The 18,896-nt window shown below is 35.2% G+C and overlaps 1 protein-coding gene across 1 annotated transcript in view; it reads right to left on the bottom strand.

Moving 5' to 3' along the window:
• Positions 1-1,205: 1,205 nt before the first annotated feature.
• The window catches only part of CRPPA (CDP-L-ribitol pyrophosphorylase A), a 297,097-nt gene continuing 279,406 nt past the window's right edge, over positions 1,206-18,896 (bottom strand). Inside the window, exon 10 of the mRNA XM_024767102.1 lies at positions 1,206-2,344. Within this exon, the coding sequence (XP_024622870.1) occupies positions 2,240-2,344 (105 nt within the window). The 3' untranslated portion in view covers positions 1,206-2,239. The remainder of the gene's footprint in view (positions 2,345-18,896) is intronic.

Below are 18,896 nucleotides of genomic sequence, written 5' to 3'. Positions count from 1 at the left end.
TTTCCTCAGGTCACTGGACTGATCTGTCCCTCCTCGTCCATTCCTCCAACGCTCATTCAGAGCCTCTGGCTCATTTCCCAAGGCCTCTCTGTTGGATGTCCTTTGCCTGCAATCATTGTTATAGAGGAAATGAGCTTAAAACTTATTCCCAGTGGTCCTGAGTTTAACATGTGTCTTTGGAGAAGGTAGTGAGGATCCCTGAGCCTCAATTTCCATCTAAACTGTAAAGGATGTGAGGAGATTTCTTTAAATTATTTTCAATGCTGTGAATCACTGTGTAAACTATAAAGAAAAAAATTAAATGCCATAATGATGATGATGATGATTTCAGACATCGTCATCTTAATATTTTATTAACTAAATCTCATAACACTAAATGTTTACAACTGCCTAGGGTAAAGGCATACTAACTGTCCCAAGATAAATTCTTGTCTGGTATAATATTCCCTTCTGTTGAAATCTAAGGTAACTCAGTCAGCACTCAATAGATTCAGTGATGCTTGTGCCAGAGACTGCCTAGTTTCCCATCACGTACCTAAAGGCACTGATTTTCTCCTTAAAAATCTTTGTAACTTTTCCCCTTTTGCCTTTATGAGCACTTCTCAAATTCTTAAAACATTTCCACCTGAAGATGTCAAAACGCACACCTATGGCCTTTTACAACGTAGCCAACCTGCCTTAACGACAACAGACGTTCTAAACAAAATCCACACACTGCCCTTATATTTCCACCCTCAAGATTTTTAATTAAATGATTTATTTTATATTTCTTAACATCCCTAGAGAAAGAGAAAAAGTGGCGAGCCCAGGAATTGAGATCTAAGCCTACATTCATTCAAACAACACATTTCATTTAGGAGAATGAATTGCAATAATTCCTTCATTTCCTCTATATTCTACTCAGTATTATTTAAATGTAAAATATAAACTCTCCTACTATTATGGATACTTGAGAAATGAAGGCAAAATCACCCAACATGTTAAGAAGAGACTGCACAAGGTAGATATTTCATAGTCTATCTTTTTTTTTTTTTTTTTGCCTTACACGGGCCTCTCACCGTTGTGTCTTCTCCTGTTGTGGAGCACAGGCTCCGGATGCGCAGGCTCAGCGGCCATGGCTGACGGGCCCAGCCGCTCCGCGGCATGTGGGATCTTCCCGGACCAGGGCACGAACCCGTGTCCCCTGCATCGGCAGGCGGACTCTCAACCGCTGCGCCACCAGGGAAGCCCTCATAGTCTGTCTTTAACTGAAAACATTTCATGCAATTTTTATAGTTCCCACGTGCAGCCTAAGCCCTGGCATAATCTGATCTATGTGTTGTTATGAAGTGTATATATAGAATAAAAGGCATCTCTAATGACTGGATTGACAAAACTGTAAAATATAAGGTAAGGGACAAATCATCAATATTTAAGATGTATATACCAGTGGAAATTTGAAAGAATAAGAACTCGATTTAAAAAGGCAGCAGTTATCCGTATCAAAAGAAAATTATTTTATGTGCAATGAACTCTCTTCCTTTTAGAAGAAGACTAACTTAAGATTGACCAAAATAACTTCACTTTCATGAAGCTTTCCAGTCTTCTTTTAAAGTTATTCAGAAAAATCAGAAGCCTTTAAAAATAATGTAAGTCAAAACTATATTTCATAAACCAAGGAAAACATACAATTTTAAAACATTAGAAAAGCAGGAGATTACATCTCCTTTAGAGATCTAGGGTAATGTGAGGCTAATGGTACAGATACTCAAACCAGGGTTCACTGCTATCTCCTCTTTTTTTTTTAAGGTGTGAAAAATTGGAATGCAATTCAAAATAACCCATGGAGAGAGGATAATGTTAGAATTAACAATACTCATTAATCTTATTTATTAGTTTCATTATAGTGTGATTTACTAATTAACAGAGATAATAGTTGACATTTCCTAAATTCTCATTCCTTGGAGAATTAGCTGACTCATCATTATTTCTATTTTATCTTTCATGCCTTTGTGAAAAGGCACACATTCTTTATGTGAAGGCTATTATTTTCCACTTATCTGTTCTTTTCCGGTTTAAGCAATTTATATTTGACATGCATAAAAAGTTTTCAAGTTCACCTAAGTATCACATCCTCCAAATTATAAAAGACATAAAATACAACTTAAACATTCTACCATATACAATTCGGAGAGAAGCACAAAAGAGATACTTAGGTAAATGTTTCTAAGAACACAGTAGGTAATTTTCTTCATGTTCTTTATGCTACCAGTAGTTGACCAATGAGTCCGGAATTTCTTTCTTTGATTAAGGCAGCAATAATGGTGGCACCTTGCCTTAAACTTTCCTGTAGCTTCTGTTCATCCTGAAAGAAAAGATAAAACAATAATTATTTTAGAAAGAAAAGGTATCAACACATTAAATTTAATAAGGACCTACTTTTCTTTTTAAAAAAATTATTTTTTAAAAACTTTATAAACATAAATACATTGTATAAGTTTAAGGTGTACAATGTGATGATGTGATATACATATATACAGCAAAATTATTACTAAAGTAGGGTTAGTTATCACACTCATCATCTCATATAGTTACCATTTTTTGGAAGGGGGGTGAGAACGTTTAAGATCTACTCTTTCAGGAACTTTGAAGTATACAATACAGTACTGTTAACTATAGTCACCATCTGTACATTAAATTCTCAGAACTTACCCATCTTATAAATGGAAGTTTGTATCCTTTAACCAACATCTCCCCATTTCCTCTACTCCTTAGCCCCTGGCAACCACAATCACAGACTCTGTTTCTATGTGTTCGAGGAGACACTTTGCAAGGCTTGCTATTCTTTGGGCTCAGCACTGCATAGAACTCAGACCACAGCCATTGTCCCAAATAAAGGAGAAATGCTTTTATAAGCACTTTCAGTATAGAAAAAATATCTGCTGAAAGTACCAAAAGAAGCAATGACACAATTTCAAAAGCTAATAATATGAAACAAAAGATTATTTTCCCTTAATCCAATATTGAAGACCAACTTTGGCTCTTCACTTCAGTGTGAATATTTCTTTGATGATACAAGCCTTCTCTTCACCTTTTTTTTTTCCTGAGGGTTCTTCAACAACAGACTTTGTTATAAACTGTGAGTACTGGTGTGGAGGAAGAAAACAAAACAAAAAACCTGCTTGTTTTTGAAGTAAAGATCAGGCAGATTTGTGAAAAGAGTTATTTCACAAGTCGCTAAAATGTGATTTTCCCTTTGAAATCATATTTCCCTAGGAAATTCTGTTTTTTCTAATTATTTAGGCTTCTTGAAGGTATGAGGGGATGATAATATGAAGGGAAAATGAAAGAGGAAACAGTTAAATCCTTGGGTTATGAATTGTGCTAGGTTCAAAAAGAGGGATCTGGTAACCAATTTCTACACTTCGGCATTGTCCATAATGCCTTATCCCAACATTCAGTACATCACTGGGACCCACTGTTTCTACCTCCTTAACGTTTCTTGAATCCATATACTCCACTCAAACTGCCACTGCCAGCATAATACCTCTGGCCCTGAATTACCGAAACAATCTCATAGTCTCTCTGAAGTCTGTCCTCTTCTATCCTATTTCCCACACAGCAATGAAAATACTGATTTTAAATAATAAAAATCTGATCACATCATTATCCTGCATAAAATCTTTTGAAGGCTATATTTAAACTTCAGGATCAAATATTAACCCTTTACCTGGAAGGTCTTTTATCCTTCCAGCCTCTTCTTACCATTCCCTTAAAATCACTCAGTTCTCCAAGCCATGTAGAACTGTTTAAGATTGCCCAATCTGGGCTTCCCTGGTGGCGCAGTGGTTGAGAGTCCTCCTGCCGATGCAGGGGACACGGGTTCGTGCCCCGGTCCGGGAGGATCCCATATGCCGCGGAGCGGCTGGGCCCGTGAGCCATGGCCGCTGAGCCTGCACGTCCGGAGCCTGTGCTCCGCGACGGGAGAGGCCACAGCAGTGAGAGGCCCGCGTACTGCCCCCCCCGCCAAAAAAAAAAGATTGCCCAATCAAGCCATTTTTCAAGGTTTCATCCCTTTGCACCAGCTAATCCCTTTGCCAGAAAAGCTGTCTCACTCCCTCTCCTGGCCTAGCTTACCCTAGTTACTCTGAGGTTCAACTCAGTTATCAGTGACTCCTGAAATCTCCCTTGACTGCTGTTCTTCAACCCAATTTGAGTGAGGTGAATCTATACGCTTCCATAGCTATGAATTCCTCTAGCACACTGAATTCTTATAGTCTTTTCAGCTGGCCATCTATTCCACCAGATGATCAGTTTCTTGATGTAGAGAATATTTTACCTTTGAATATAAAAAACTTAGTTCAATGCCTAACACATGGTTGCCCTCCATACATTATAACAAATTCAAAGCAAAGGAGGGTTGACAATGATAGACATATGTTCACCCTTTCAGTCTGCCTCATTTGTTAACAATGACCACTATTTGGTTACTTTGTTTACTCCTATTTACATATTTAGCCAGAAGTCTGGCAACAGTACAAAGAAGAATATTATCTTATCGAAGCCTTCCCACTACCACCACGCCTCCACTAGCCCAGGCCTGGGTTTCTCATCTATGATGATGGTAGTAAGAGATCACCTCTGCTTAAACTATTCTTTCCCGTCAGTTTCCCTGATTGTGTTCTAAGAGGTGGAACTGGGGAAGATGCACAGGGGCTGTATGGTGGCTACTTTGCCTCTCGTGAGTGAGTTTTAATGACATTTCAATAATGGATTTCAAATGCTGTACCGGTTTCCAGAATATCAAATCACATTAACAAATCATTTAAAAGCCAAATATGTTTGAGCTTAAAATGTGATTCACTTATATAGGAGCAGATATCATTCATGACACACCATTTATAAATACAGAAATAGTATTCTAAAACTGAATAAAACACAAACCAACTATAGGTATGTATTTGTCACTCAATAATTCATTAATTACAATGTTGCAGGGTATGATACACATCTACTCCCAAGTCTCATTAAAATGAGATATACAACAGATGATGATAATTAAGGTTTCCCATTCAAAAATAAACAGGAAAAGGCTATCTGTATAGCCTCTTTGAAACCAGTTTACACTTATAATGAAAGCAGCATGGTAACAAAGAAATGAAGGGGGAAAACCTGTTTAAGATCCTAGGGCTAGAAAAATCACTTTTCTCTATCTTGGAATAAATCTTCCATGCTCATTTTGATTACTCCACAACTTACATATCTTTAGCTACTAACAAATTTAAGTAAGATTGTTCTTTTAAAGATTACTTTGGCAATTTTTTATAGGCATCATTTGGAAAGACTCGAATTCAGTGAGAAGAACCTACGTTATTCCACTAAATATTTGTTTTCCCTCTCTGCCTGACCTCAATCATTCCATCTTTGAAAAATATGGAATTTTAAGAGCTGATTTAAACAAGATGGTGAGACATACATATACTAAGAAAATTCTAGTATGTACAAAAATTAGATAGACAAATAATTTATGGATTTCAAACTCATTTCAAAATTCCATACCTCTATAAAAGTATTGATAACGTAAGTAAAAAATGCAAGGAAATAAATCTTTAAAAAGCATTTCCTGCTGAATGTGGATTTGCAAAACAGTGTTTTCAATCCTTGATGGAGATAGGGAGTGGAGGGGCATTCCAGGTGGTCGTTTTATTATCAATCATCCATATTTATGCACATGTATATGCATACATTCCTTTGTGTGCTCCAAATATTATATAATAAAAATGTTTAGTGTTAAAACTACGTGAGCAAGGTCAACATGAACACTGAAAAATCACGTTGATGGTATACACTCTTGATATGCTATCATGAAATGGTATTGACCTCTGTGGTCTCCCTCCTCAAAACCCATAACGCCAGTCTAGTCATGAGAAAAAACATCAGACAAACTCCAATAGAGGGACATACTACAATATATCTGACCAGCACTCCTCAAAATTATCAAGTTCATAAAAAAACAAGGTTAGTCTGAGAAGCTGTCACAGCCAACTGTGGAGACATGACAGTTGTCTCCTAAGGAGACATGACAACTAAAGGTAATGTGGTATCCTGGGATAAAAAAAAAATTTCGGTAAAACCAAGGCAATCTGCATAAACTATGGCTTAGTTGTTAATAATAGGGGAAAGTGCACAAAGGGCACAAGGGAACTCTGTACCATCCTCTCAATTACTCTGTGAATCTAAAACACAAAGTGTATTATTTTTCAAGAAAAGATGTGTTTAATCAGGCTCTAGAGTCAGATTGCTGGTATTCAAATACTGGCCTTCACAACTGTCAGATATCTTTGAGCAAATTATCAAAGTTTTATAGTTCTGCGTTTTTCATCTAAAACTGGGGTAACAATATTATCTACTTTATAGATTTTTCTGTAGGGACTAAACCAGGTAAGACATGTAAATCACAGATACCTAACAAATATTCTATAATAACAGCTGTTAGAATTATCATTTTTACGGGGGGTACTGTTTCAGCCACAACAGTAGCTGATAACACCTACTCACCATACATAACCATTAAATCTGGTAAACTCTATGTAAAAATGTTGTTTGCCGATCTAAGACAGTAACCAATGCATATCTACAGTCCTTGAAAGCAGAGACCATTCATCTCAGATGTCTTGTTGAGAGAATTTTTCGAAACTATAAAGAAGAGAAATAGAGTCCAAGTGAATGATGGTCTCTCTGGATATAAAAGACAGAGGTTACAATTTAAAGTTGACAAAGGTGGCTCAGATTGCGCGAAAAACATCCCTGCGACAGGAGAGTTGCAAAGAAGTCCTAAAATTCTGCTGAAAATTCCCCCTATTTGGCCAATTCCTAATCGGCACTTGCACAGGTAGACTCCATGGGGCCTAGCAGAGAATAATTTCTGGGAAGCTGGAGCAATGAGCAGAGATTTTAGAAGGTGCACTGCACTTAGAAGATTAGATGTGAGGTAGGCTGGAACAAGGAGACCTTGGTGAAGACCATGCCTATAACCTAGGAATAAAGACAAAACTGAACTAGAACTGCCCTAACAAAGCTTTACAAGATCCAGAAGAGCCAGTTGATTTCCCAGTAACACACATGCTTGCCAGAACAAATTTTAATATTCTTTGGAGGAAGCTAAAATAAACTAGAGCTTTTATAATGCTTTGTAAGTAACAGATGGCATACAATAAAATATTACTTGACAAGTAAAGAACACAAAGCTGCAAAAATAAATAAATAAATAAATAGACTACCCATAAACAAGAGCAAAAAAAAATCAATTTAAACAGACCCAGAAATGATCCATATATTGGAATTACCCTGCAAGGATTTCAAAATAACTAAGATTAATATATTTAAAAAATAGAGGAAGAGAAGGAAACGTTGATGAAAACTGGGAAATTTTAACATAGAATTGGAATCTCAAATAAAAAAACTATTTTTAGGCTTCCCTGGTGGCGCAATGGTTGAGAGTCCGCCTGCCGATGCAGGGGACCTGGGTTCACACCCTGGTCCGGCAAGATTCCACATGCAGCGGAGCGGCTGAGCCCGTGAGCCATGGCCGCTGAGCCTGTGCGTCCGGAGCCTGTGCTCCGCAATGGGAGAGGCCACGACAGTGAGAGGCCCGCGTACCGCAAAAAAAAAAAAAAAAAAAAAAAATTTTTACAATTTTACAATATAATACTTGAAATTAAGAATTAATTGATTTCATATGAGATGGGAAGAGCCAGAGACAATAACAGTGACCCTGAAATGAAGTAAAAAAATATCCAAACTGAAGCAAGAGAGAAAAATGGTGAATTACTACCATAATCATCTCATACCTTGTAATCACATTACTATTCCATTTCCCTATTCCTTATCTACTGACACACCCTACCACCATCACCAAGAAACCTGCTTGGAACATTTAGAAAACTACATATGGGTTATGTCAGCAGCCATGTCATCTGGGAATATTTACTCCATGAAACAAACAAAAAATTTGAAAAATGTTAACCCCATCCCTAGAAAACCAATGTGATGTAATGTACAAATATATGTACAGGACTAGACTGTAGGTAATATTGCTACAGCTGCACATGAGAGAACAAGGGAATTCAGAGCATGGTAAGATCACATGAGACAGGTATTATCCTCAGGGAGACAGAACCAAATGATGAGAGAAAGAGGAAGAAAATACTATAGAGTCCAGGATGAACAAGAAATAATTTGGGACAAGAAATGGCTGATCCTTAGAGTGACATATCAATGTGATAAAGCTATTGTAAGAAGAGTGGGTACCCAAATTTTCACAATAAAAAATTAAGAAAAAAGCACCCAAATTAAATTTATCAGCAGTTTACTTACTATCTGTAACTCTAGCAACATCCATGGCTAGGCTTCAGACAGTAATTACTTGTTATCTTATTGTTCTGTTCACTTGAGAACAATGTCAAATTTTTGAAAAACAATAAAAATTGCACTCTATCTTCTCATAAAAAAAAAAAATATAACTTCTAGCTTTAAAATACAACATTCACTCTTTTTCTTGGTTATAGCTGTATTATAAACTAGAAACTGGTCCTAAAGGTAAAAAAAAAAAAAAAAGGATGTAGTAATCAGGTTTCTTAAATTACTGGGAAGGAAAATATCAAAATGTTAACAAGAGTTATTTTTGGGTGACAGATTTATGGCTATTTTTATTTCATCTTTATGTTTTGCTATATTTTCAAAATTTTCATAATAAACACACTTTATTCTAATAAGAAAAATAAGTTATTTTAAAACTTAGTTTCAAGACTTTAAAGTCAGGGACTAAATTTGATTTGTTATCTCATAAAATCAGTACTTCATAATTGTCTAGATTTCCAGAGAATATCTATCCCCACCAAAAACTTCAAAATCTGTACAAAGTAAACATTTTTGTTGAATATTGCAATTTTCAATAAAAGATTTCCAAAAGAATCATATTAATAATTCACAAAGTTATAGCTTTTTGCTGATTTAGAGGTTAAGAAAGATATCATGGAAGTTAAGCTAAAAGTAACAACAAAAAATGTGTACTTAATTTTATTTAGCATGTTAACAGTTGCTCATTGAGATTTTGAAGGGTTTCTTACAGTTGGATTTTTTAAATATCAGGAAGAATATTTTTAAAAAATCAATATAAAATTGCTATTTAAAATTTTTTATATCCTTGAACTGAATTATTTAGGATTAGAATTCACCATGGGTTTTAAACTTATCATATTTAGCTATTTCTCTATCACTTTGTAATTTCAAGATTAGGATGAAATATCCTATGCTTAGATCGGGGCTTCCCTGGTGACTCAGTGGTTAAGAATCTGTCTGCCAATGCAAGGGGACACGGGTTCCATCCCTGGTCCGGGAAGATCCCACAGGCCACGGAGCAATGAAGCCAGTTCGCCACAACTACTGAGCCTGTGAGCCACAACTACTGAAGCCCGTGTGCCTAGAGCCCGTGCTACGCAACAAGAGAAGCCACCGCAATGAGAAGCCCGTGCACGGCAAAGAAGAGTAGCTCCCGCGCAGCAAGGAAGACCCAACACAGCCAATAAATAAGTTTATTTAAAAAAAAAAAAAAAAGATGCACAAAAGTTCTATTACCATTATCTTTTAAAAACATAATTTTAAAATTACTCTAGAGTAATTAAGTCTTGTCAATGGAATCCTGTACTTTAGGGTTTTTGTATGAGATATATATATATGTATATATAATTATTATTTTTTTTTTTTTTTGGTTGATGGTAGGTTTCTTTCCCGTGGTTCTATCATCTTCCATAGAGTAGTGAAGTCTCGATGAAAAAATTCTCATGGGACCTCTAAGCCTTTGGCAAGCTCTTTGGAAATCAGGGAAAATGGATTTCTTTACTTTCACAGAAGATTGGGAATGAAATGGCACCTCCATTATTCATAGCAGCTTTTTTCCCTGCTCCTCACCATCAACCTCACAAATTGAACAAGTAACGCCTGCAGTTTCAGAAGTAAATGACGAAGAAGTAGCACCTTGCAAGTGTACAAGTGGTCAATTTTCTGTAATGTCATATCCTCAGAATTCCTTACTGATCCACTGTCGCTTTCAGTTTTCTCAAAGGACAACTTTTGGCAAAACTATACCCAGTTTTGGCAAAACTTGAAGAACTTTTTAAAAGGTATATTTCAAAACATTAAACCCTATCATTGTACTACACAGATATCAGTACTTGAATTAAAGAGGTATAAACAAATTTATGGTATGCTATTAGAATCAAATTTATGTGGAGTTTGTAGGATCTTGTCTCAAAGAATGGCAGGAAAAGCTATGACATCACTGTTCTCCAAATCTTTATAGACAACCTAAACGGAAATCTTTTGAGATTTTCATCTTCCATACACATCATTCCTAAAGAACACAATGTACTCTCTTAAAAGAAAATCTATAAATTTAAAATATATGTATAAATGTATTATTTAGGCTTTAGATGTCTCAAGAGATTACACAGATCTTTTGGAAGGGTAAACATTACATTGCCTCAGCAAATTCCATACCGAAAGCCTAATTCAAGTTCCATGAATTACAAAACTGTCCTGAAATTCAATTTCCGTATACTTTGGTATTAATATCTTTCTGCCACGCATCCTTGTTTTGGTGGACTCATGCAAAAATTATCTAAATGCCACAAAATTTCAATCACTCTAAACAAATAAAACCTGTATCTATATATGGCCATATATCTATCCATCCATAACACATACGATATACAAAAATCCTAAGCTGTATACTTTAGAAACATTTTAAGTTTTGTTACATTTGTAAGGTAATTAATATCGTATCAAAATAATTAGAGGCTAAATTTCCTTTCTGTATACATTTTGCTGATATGGAAGCAAAAAAAAAAATCTAATGGTAACACACTGTCCCCTAGTGGAGATGAAAAAAAAAGTTCATTATTTGTAAATTTCCAAAACAGCAGGAAAAAAGCAGTCACTTACTAATAGTTTGTGAAAAACAAGAGTCCTCTCCAAATGCAAAGTATTTGCCTCTTGATCATTTGAGTGAAACAAATGTCTCCTGAAAACCTCGACAACAAAATACTAGTTAAAATGCACTTGACTTTACTTACTAACGGAAGTACCACACAGCACTTTTCGTCTCCTTTATTCTCCATGCCTAGCACAAGGTCTTGCACGTACTGAAGGTTCTCAGTAAATATTTGTGAAACAAGATAATTAAGAAGAAAGAATTGGTCAAGAAACCCTGAGGGGGCAGCACTGTCACTCTGCTGAATAAGAACACAGACTAAAGATTAGGAAAGACCCAAACTATGCAGCTCTCAGAGCCAGAGTGCAGTGGGGTAAAACCTGGGCAGCCAAAAGCACCAGACATCTGGCTTGAGAACTCGCATGTCATTATAGTGTCAGTTATTTCTAGATCTGGGACTTGTCACACTGTCATACTTTATTTTCTTACATCATTCATAATATCAATTCTCCCACTTAATAAAGTTGAAAACTCTGTCTCATACACAATGTCTCTTTTAATTAGCAAAAATGTTTTGATCCTATACAACTTATCCAACAGTTACCAAGTCCTGTTAGTTTTCTACTGTGACATCCCTCACCAGCTATACTCTGACCACTCTCAGTCTACATCCTTACCATCCTGTACCTAGATTCCTCAAGGATGTCTTAACTGGCTACTTCTCTCTGCCCATGGCTACTGTTCTAATCTCACTAGAACAACCATTTTCATTGTGTCAAACCCACATTACTTGCAGCACAAACTCCATCTTAGCATTCAGGACTATGCACAGTCAACCTAATCAATCCTTCTGGCCAGTTTCCACTCCTTTACTATACAGAATCCACTTCTGTGGCCATACTGGTATAATCACTGTTTTCTCTTCTCCAGTAAAATGGTTTCCCAATAATTGTCTTTATAATTCACATCAATTTTCAAATACCTGGCTGTGATGACTTCCTCTTATGAAATCATTTACTTTAGTACACATCAGTAATTTGCATTATCATAGTTTGCCTCACAATCTCTTACAGTCTTGTTAGGTTTGCATACGTATAGATCCCATTTTCTTAGCTAAACTGTAGACAGTAAAAGGCAACTCTCCCAAATTAAATTCTAAAATCAAATAAAGTACTATACCTATAGTAGGTACTCAGTAAACTAACCAGATTAATCTGCTAGTTACTTCTATAAAGATCTGGCTTTATATATAACTATTAAGACAGCTTTGAAGCATCGATGTTTTTAGATAAAGGATATATCATAGAAATAACCCCCTAAAAACAAAAATAAGAGAAAAACTTGTATCTATACTTGGAAACTGAAAAGGTGTGAAAAACTAGAAATTTGTGCTACATGATTCCTCTCCTATGAAAGAAAGCCTGGTCTCAGAGATAAGTGTAGGGACACTGATAAATTTACACTAATATACCCAAGTCAGAAGGATAAAGGCAGACAATGAGGCAGGCATTCTCTTACTTGAGGTGGTTGCATAAGCAGAAAATCTGTATACCAGGTGTTGGTAGGCAATGAGTCCTGTTTCCACAATGGGTGAGAAAAGATAGGGTGGACAGAAAGATTATTCAGAAGAGTATCTTCTTGAGTGGATGGCCCAGGCGTTAGTAGAAAAATGATGTACTGATAATTTCTCTTAGAGCATAAAGATTGGTTGAATTTTTCCCATAAAATTTAGATTCAAACTTACAAACTTAAATCAAGGAAAGATAACTAAAGTAGGCCAAATTCAAACATAACTTCTTGGTAGCAGCATGTGTGTGTGTGCAAAGGGGGGAATTACTATTGAAATAGTTTTGAGCAGTTAAAAAAGAAAAAGATGTCTGGTTAATGACCATTAGACTCTTAAATATTGGTTAGATGGGTAAATAGTTAGTATTCAAAGTTTTCATCTCACATTTCCACAGAAAAATATTTACCATTGTATTAAAAAGTCTATTTCCTTCCAAGAAGAAGATTTTCAATTGCAACTTACAAGAAGAGTTCTATCCTGACCAGAATGGTGCCAATTTTTAAGTGTCTTAACTAGCAGAATATTAGCCTGACAAAGCTCCCTCCCACAATGAAGAGCAGAGTTCTTTTTCATGGAGAAGGACACATGGTAGAAGATTACCTATAGGGTTTCTTCCTAATAAGAAGGTAGATAAAAATCAGCAGATATGTGAAACAATTTTCTAGGTGGAAAGAACCTTCTGGAATCATTAGAATTAACTATATTTCTCTGAAATGATGTTGCTAAGTGAAAACAAGATTCAAGAGTATACTTTATGGCCATCATCAAAAAATCTAGAAACAATAAATGCTGGAGAGGGTGTGGAGAAAAGGGGACACTCTTGCACTGCTGGTGGGAATGTGAATTGGTTCAGCCACTATGGAGAACAGTATGGAGGTTCCTTAAAAAACTACAAATAGAATTACCATATGACCCAGCAATCCCACTACTGGGCATATACCCTGAGAAAACCAAAATTCAAAAAGAGTCACGTACCAAAATGTTCATTGCAGCTCTATTTACAATAGCCCGGAGATGGAAACAACCTAAGCGCCCATCATCGGATGAATGGATAAAGAAGATGTGGCACATATACACAATGGAATATTACTCAGCCTTAAAAAGAAATGAAATTGAGCTATTTGTAATGAGATGGATAGACCTAGAGTCTGTCATACAGAGTGAAGTAAGTCAGAAAGAAAAAGACAAATACCGTATGCTAACACATATATATGGAATTTAAGGAAAAAAAAATGTCATGAAGAACCTAGGGGTAAGACAGGAATAAAGACGCAGACCTACTGGAGAACGGACTTGAGGATATGGGGAGGGGGAAGGGTGAGTTTTGACAGGGCGAGAGAGAGTCATGGACATATACACACTAACAAACGTAGTAAGGTAGATAGCTGGGGGGAAGCAGCCGCAAGGCTCAGGGATATTAGCTCGGTGCTTTGTGACAGCCTGGAGGGGTGGGATGGGGAGAGTGGGAGGGAGGGAGACGCAAGAGGGAAGACATATGGGAACATATGTATATGTATGGCTGATTCACTTTGTTATAAAGCAGAGACTAACACACCATTGTAAAGCAATTATACCCCAATAAAGATGTTTAAAAAAAAAAAAAAAAGAGTATACTTTGAACATAGAAGTGGGAACAAAGTATGAATAATTTTATGTCTCTAGAGATTCATGTAGCTATTAAGTAAATGTATTTTAATTAAATATCTCATTGGAAGTGGTATACAACCTACCTATTCTATATAAATTTGACTTAATAAATGGAAGACAGACTTGAAAATCTCTAGAACTCAGAAGAATAAAAGACTTAAAATAATGAGAAGAGAGTCAAGACATTAATTAAAGAACCAAACTGTATAAGGGAAACTTGGGGAGAAAACACAGATAATACAGAAGTCATTATAAATATGTAGAAGAAAATTCCCTGAGTTGAAGAAAGACCAGTGTCTGCAGAGACACAGGTATCATTTAGACCCTTGCAAAATTAGTGAAAGAACCCCCCCCAAAAGAAGCCATATTCTGATGATACTTTCAAATTTAAAGATAAAAATTCAACAGGCTCCATCAGGCAATACAGATTATTTTCAATAGGTAAGAATGGCTGATGTGTAACTTCTCTGAAATATTAAATACCCCAAGAAAATGGGATCTACAGAAAAGATGGTTACCTAGGAATCCTGGCTGACTGTAAGAAGGACAAAAAAGCAGACATTGTGGGATATGCAAGGGCTCTGAAAGCATACCCATTAGCAGAGTCTTTCTTTTTTTTAAAAAAAAAAAAAGGAGTACTTAAAAAGTTAACGTATTCAATAACGAAATAAATGAGGAAAAAAATAAGAACAAGACTCCTTTCAATGACTGTATTTCAGGAACTTACCTGATACCAGGATGTAAGTTATATATTAAGATATGAATAGAGAGATGTTTTTTTCCCTTAATGGAATACATAGGTGGGCAAGTCAGACAAACACATATATGCATTCACAATAACAAGTTATGAAGAAAACAACAAACCAGTTTAGTATCAAAATGAAACCAGCATTAGAATTTCTAGGCACAAAATAATTTGAACCTATGTAAAAAAATTCTAAATAAACAAAGATGGATCCACAGAAATGAGCAGTCTCTTAAACAAGAACAGACTTGAAAAATAAGAAATACAACTTTTACAAATAAAAAACATTACAAATTTAAACCAAAAAAAGCCTCAAAGGATGGATCAAACAACAGATTAGACACAGCTGAAAAGAAAATTACTGAAACTGAATTGAAGAAATCACTCAGAATTCATATTAGAGAAGACAAGATATGGGAAATATAAAGAGGTTAAGAGATTTGGCAGACATGATAAGAACGTTTAATATATATTTAATCAGAATCCCAGAAAGGGAGGATAGAGACAAGGGGGAAAAATAATATTGCTTTAAAAAGTCCAGAATTTATAGCACACAGGAATTCATTCATAAAGTAAACCCAATGAATTCTGAAGTGGATAAAAAGGAAACTCAACAAGTAGACAAATTTCAGGGAAACCATGGAACACTAAACATAAAGACATGATCCTAAACATAAAGACATGATCCTAAAGAACACACTGGCATATCTGCAAACTGCTAAGAAAAAAAGCCAAAAAAAACCCAAAAAAAACCCTAACTCCCTCCAAAAAAAACATATCAACTTAAAATGCTTATACCTCCTACCCACAAACATTATTTATTAAAAATGAAAACAGAAGATGGGCTCCCTCAGATAAACAAAACGTAAAATTTTATTCCTAAAAATACTCTGGCACTAAGGGATGTACCTTAGGTGGAAGAAAGATAATTTCAGAAAGACAATCTAATAAGTCAGGAAGGCATGGAATATAAAGTAGCTTTAAAATGAGTATACAAATCTAAAACAAGAAGTGTCTTAAGAAAAAAAGGTAACGTACTATTTTTGAAATATTTTGTAAGCCTGAAATTGTTTCAAAAATTTCAAGATTAATAACAGAGAAAAAAACTAATGAAAAACAAAAATCTTAATTAAACAGTTAAGAAAAAACATGAGAAAAGTAGAACACACAGAAAGCAAAACATAAGGTGAGACTTATAACCTTATAAGTCTTATAATAACCTTATAATAACCACTCCAAATACTTCTTAAAATTTGAATAAATGTAAATGACTAAGCCCATGGGTAAAAACACAAAGATTGTCATGTTGGATTAAAAACTAAACACAGCTACATGGCCTTTATAATAGCTACACATAAAATACAAGGACACAAAAGGCTGAGGGTCAAGTGACTGAGAAGGGTAGATCAGAGAGGCACTCACCCAAAGAAAGCTCGGTTCACTGTATTCAGTATATTCACTATAAAAATACAGACTTTAAGACAGAAAGCAATATTACACATAGAGGGTCACTACAAAAGTTATAAAAAGTTTCCTTTGCCAGAAGCACTTATGGATATTGGGGGAAATTACAAACTCCATTTTGGATAAATCTGAGATTTGAGGGAGACATCCAAGACAAAATATCCAATAGGCAGTTATGAGTACAGAACACAGAAAATAGCCATTTTCAAATGAAGGGTATTTAAAACCATATGAGTGGGTGAGAATTCTGGGGGATCACACAGGACAGTGCTCTAAGAATCTGCGGCATTTAGGCATCTACGAGAAGTAAAGAAGCTGGCAAAGAGTCTGAGAAGGAGCAGACATACTTTGTAGGAAGAAATCAGGAGTGTGATATTTACAGAACCTGAGATAAAAGGGTCATAAAGAAGAAAATGATACCTATTTGTCCATCAATATTTACAGATTGTTATAGAAAAAAAACCACTCAGTTATACAGAGAGAAGGATAATTATTTCAATGGATTATAAAGCAAAGCAATGCTTTAATAATTATTCTTCAAAGACAAGGTTTTTTAAAAAATATGTAAACTACATCACAAAATGTTGGAATATGAAGAGGGCTGAAAGCCATACTGAATTTCTTATTTTACACAGTCAAGCCAATATTTATTAAATCATCAATGATTTTAAGTTAACAAGCAAGAGAAAAAGTAGATATGCATATAAAACTCAAAAAACAATCAGTAGTAGTATGAAACAGGATATCACCTTACAAAACCACTAGGGGGAAAAAAAGCAAAGAAAATATCACACATCCTATGAGGTAAATTCCATTAACTACAAATTTAAAACCAAGGCAGCTTGAGTAACTTGTCCAAAGTCACACAGATAATGACTGAAAAATACAGACTTGAAATCAGGATCAGAATATAGAGAGTCCAAGCACTTAACAACTTTAGGGATAATCTCATCCAAGAAAACATGCTTCTGAATGACTAAACTTTAGACCCATTAATTTTTTTGCTCAGTTTAATATCAACTTAAAAGTATAATCCCTCCTGCAGTTTTTTAATGACTCAGCAGCAATAAGTTGGACGTGTGGTGTAACACACAGCATGGTATGCATGCCCAGCCCCCAAAACAGCAAAATAAGTAAATAAATAAAAACAACCAAATTAATTTATGTTTTATGATGTGAATGTAAACTGATGAGAGAATTAAATCTCTTGGGTCAATAACAATAAAAAGTCTAACTTGGAAATTGAAACACTGATTCCGGAATTTGTGACGTCCAGACAAAAGGTAGAAGCCAGCATTTTTCAGTGAATATTGATGGAGGAATAAAAAAGGAGTTCTGTAAAACAGATGTAGGGGACATAACACAAATATTTATTGAGTCAAACGTCACTTTCTCTTATAGTTTATGCTGTCACACATATACATTGCAAAGGTAAGCAGAAAGCCTTGTCAATTTCAGTAACTATCACGCCATAAAATGATAAGCCATAGGGAACAACATATACCAGAGTCAAATTGCTAAAGCAAAGGCAAAAATTAAAGTTTAAACCAAAACATACATTGATTTGACCGTCATGGTTGGTTGGGTTTGGCATGATCCCTGGCAGGATCTGTTTTATATTGAGACATGATGAACGTTTGCTTTCTGTGCTGACATGTTTTCAGTGAGGTGTAGAACATAGAAAAGGGTAGGCAACATTTTATTTCTCCAGCATTATAATACACTGAAAAAGATTTGGGGAGAACACAAATAAGCAGCACATTAGAAATCTCCTGTGGCACTCTGGAAACCTTACAAAGGAAGCACTAACATGTTTTCCATTCACCCAGCCTAAGGCATAATTCTCCAGTTTCCTGGATATACTAATTTCATAAAGAATAATTTAAGTGTTATATAGAACACACACGATCAAAAGGAAAAGGAAACCTACAAAATCTTTCTTCCTTTTAATTGTTTATTCATTCTGATTGGGATTGGAAGGCCTTTAAAAGACAAATAAATGCCTGATGGCTATAAATAATTAAAATACTAGCAGAGAGGAGTAATAATTACAAGAAAGAAAATGTCTGTCTGGATTATATACGTGTCCAATGAAAACAGCAAGAGACACTGCTATATGGTGAACACTAAATCATATAAGCAAAAATGATTGATAATCTTTATAGGAATATATTAAAAGACATTTAAAAGTAAACACAAGTTCAATGATAGGAAGTTCTTATAAGTAATTATGTACATCATTCTTATAGGAAATATAATCCTCTCACAGAATGAACTATTTATTTCTGTGACTTGATAAATGAAAGGAAAACTTACACTAAAAAATCTAGCCTGCTCAGATTTTTTTTGTTTGGATTCAAGCATTTTACTCGGAAATAAGTTCACGTCACAGCAGGACAAAAACAAAACAAAAATAAAAGCACACAGAGAGATTACTTAAGAAGACCGTAGCTTACAGTGACATTCTTCTGGATATTGTATGTCTCATTCATAAAAATAAGCAT

This window comes from Neophocaena asiaeorientalis, unplaced genomic scaffold (genome assembly GCF_003031525.2).
Source record: "Neophocaena asiaeorientalis asiaeorientalis breed wild unplaced genomic scaffold, Neophocaena_asiaeorientalis_V1.1 scaffold70, whole genome shotgun sequence".
In the NCBI taxonomy this organism is placed as follows: domain Eukaryota; kingdom Metazoa; phylum Chordata; class Mammalia; order Artiodactyla; family Phocoenidae; genus Neophocaena; species Neophocaena asiaeorientalis.
The sequence above is the reverse complement of the archived record's forward strand: the minus strand, read 5'-3'. Positions and strand labels throughout refer to the sequence as shown.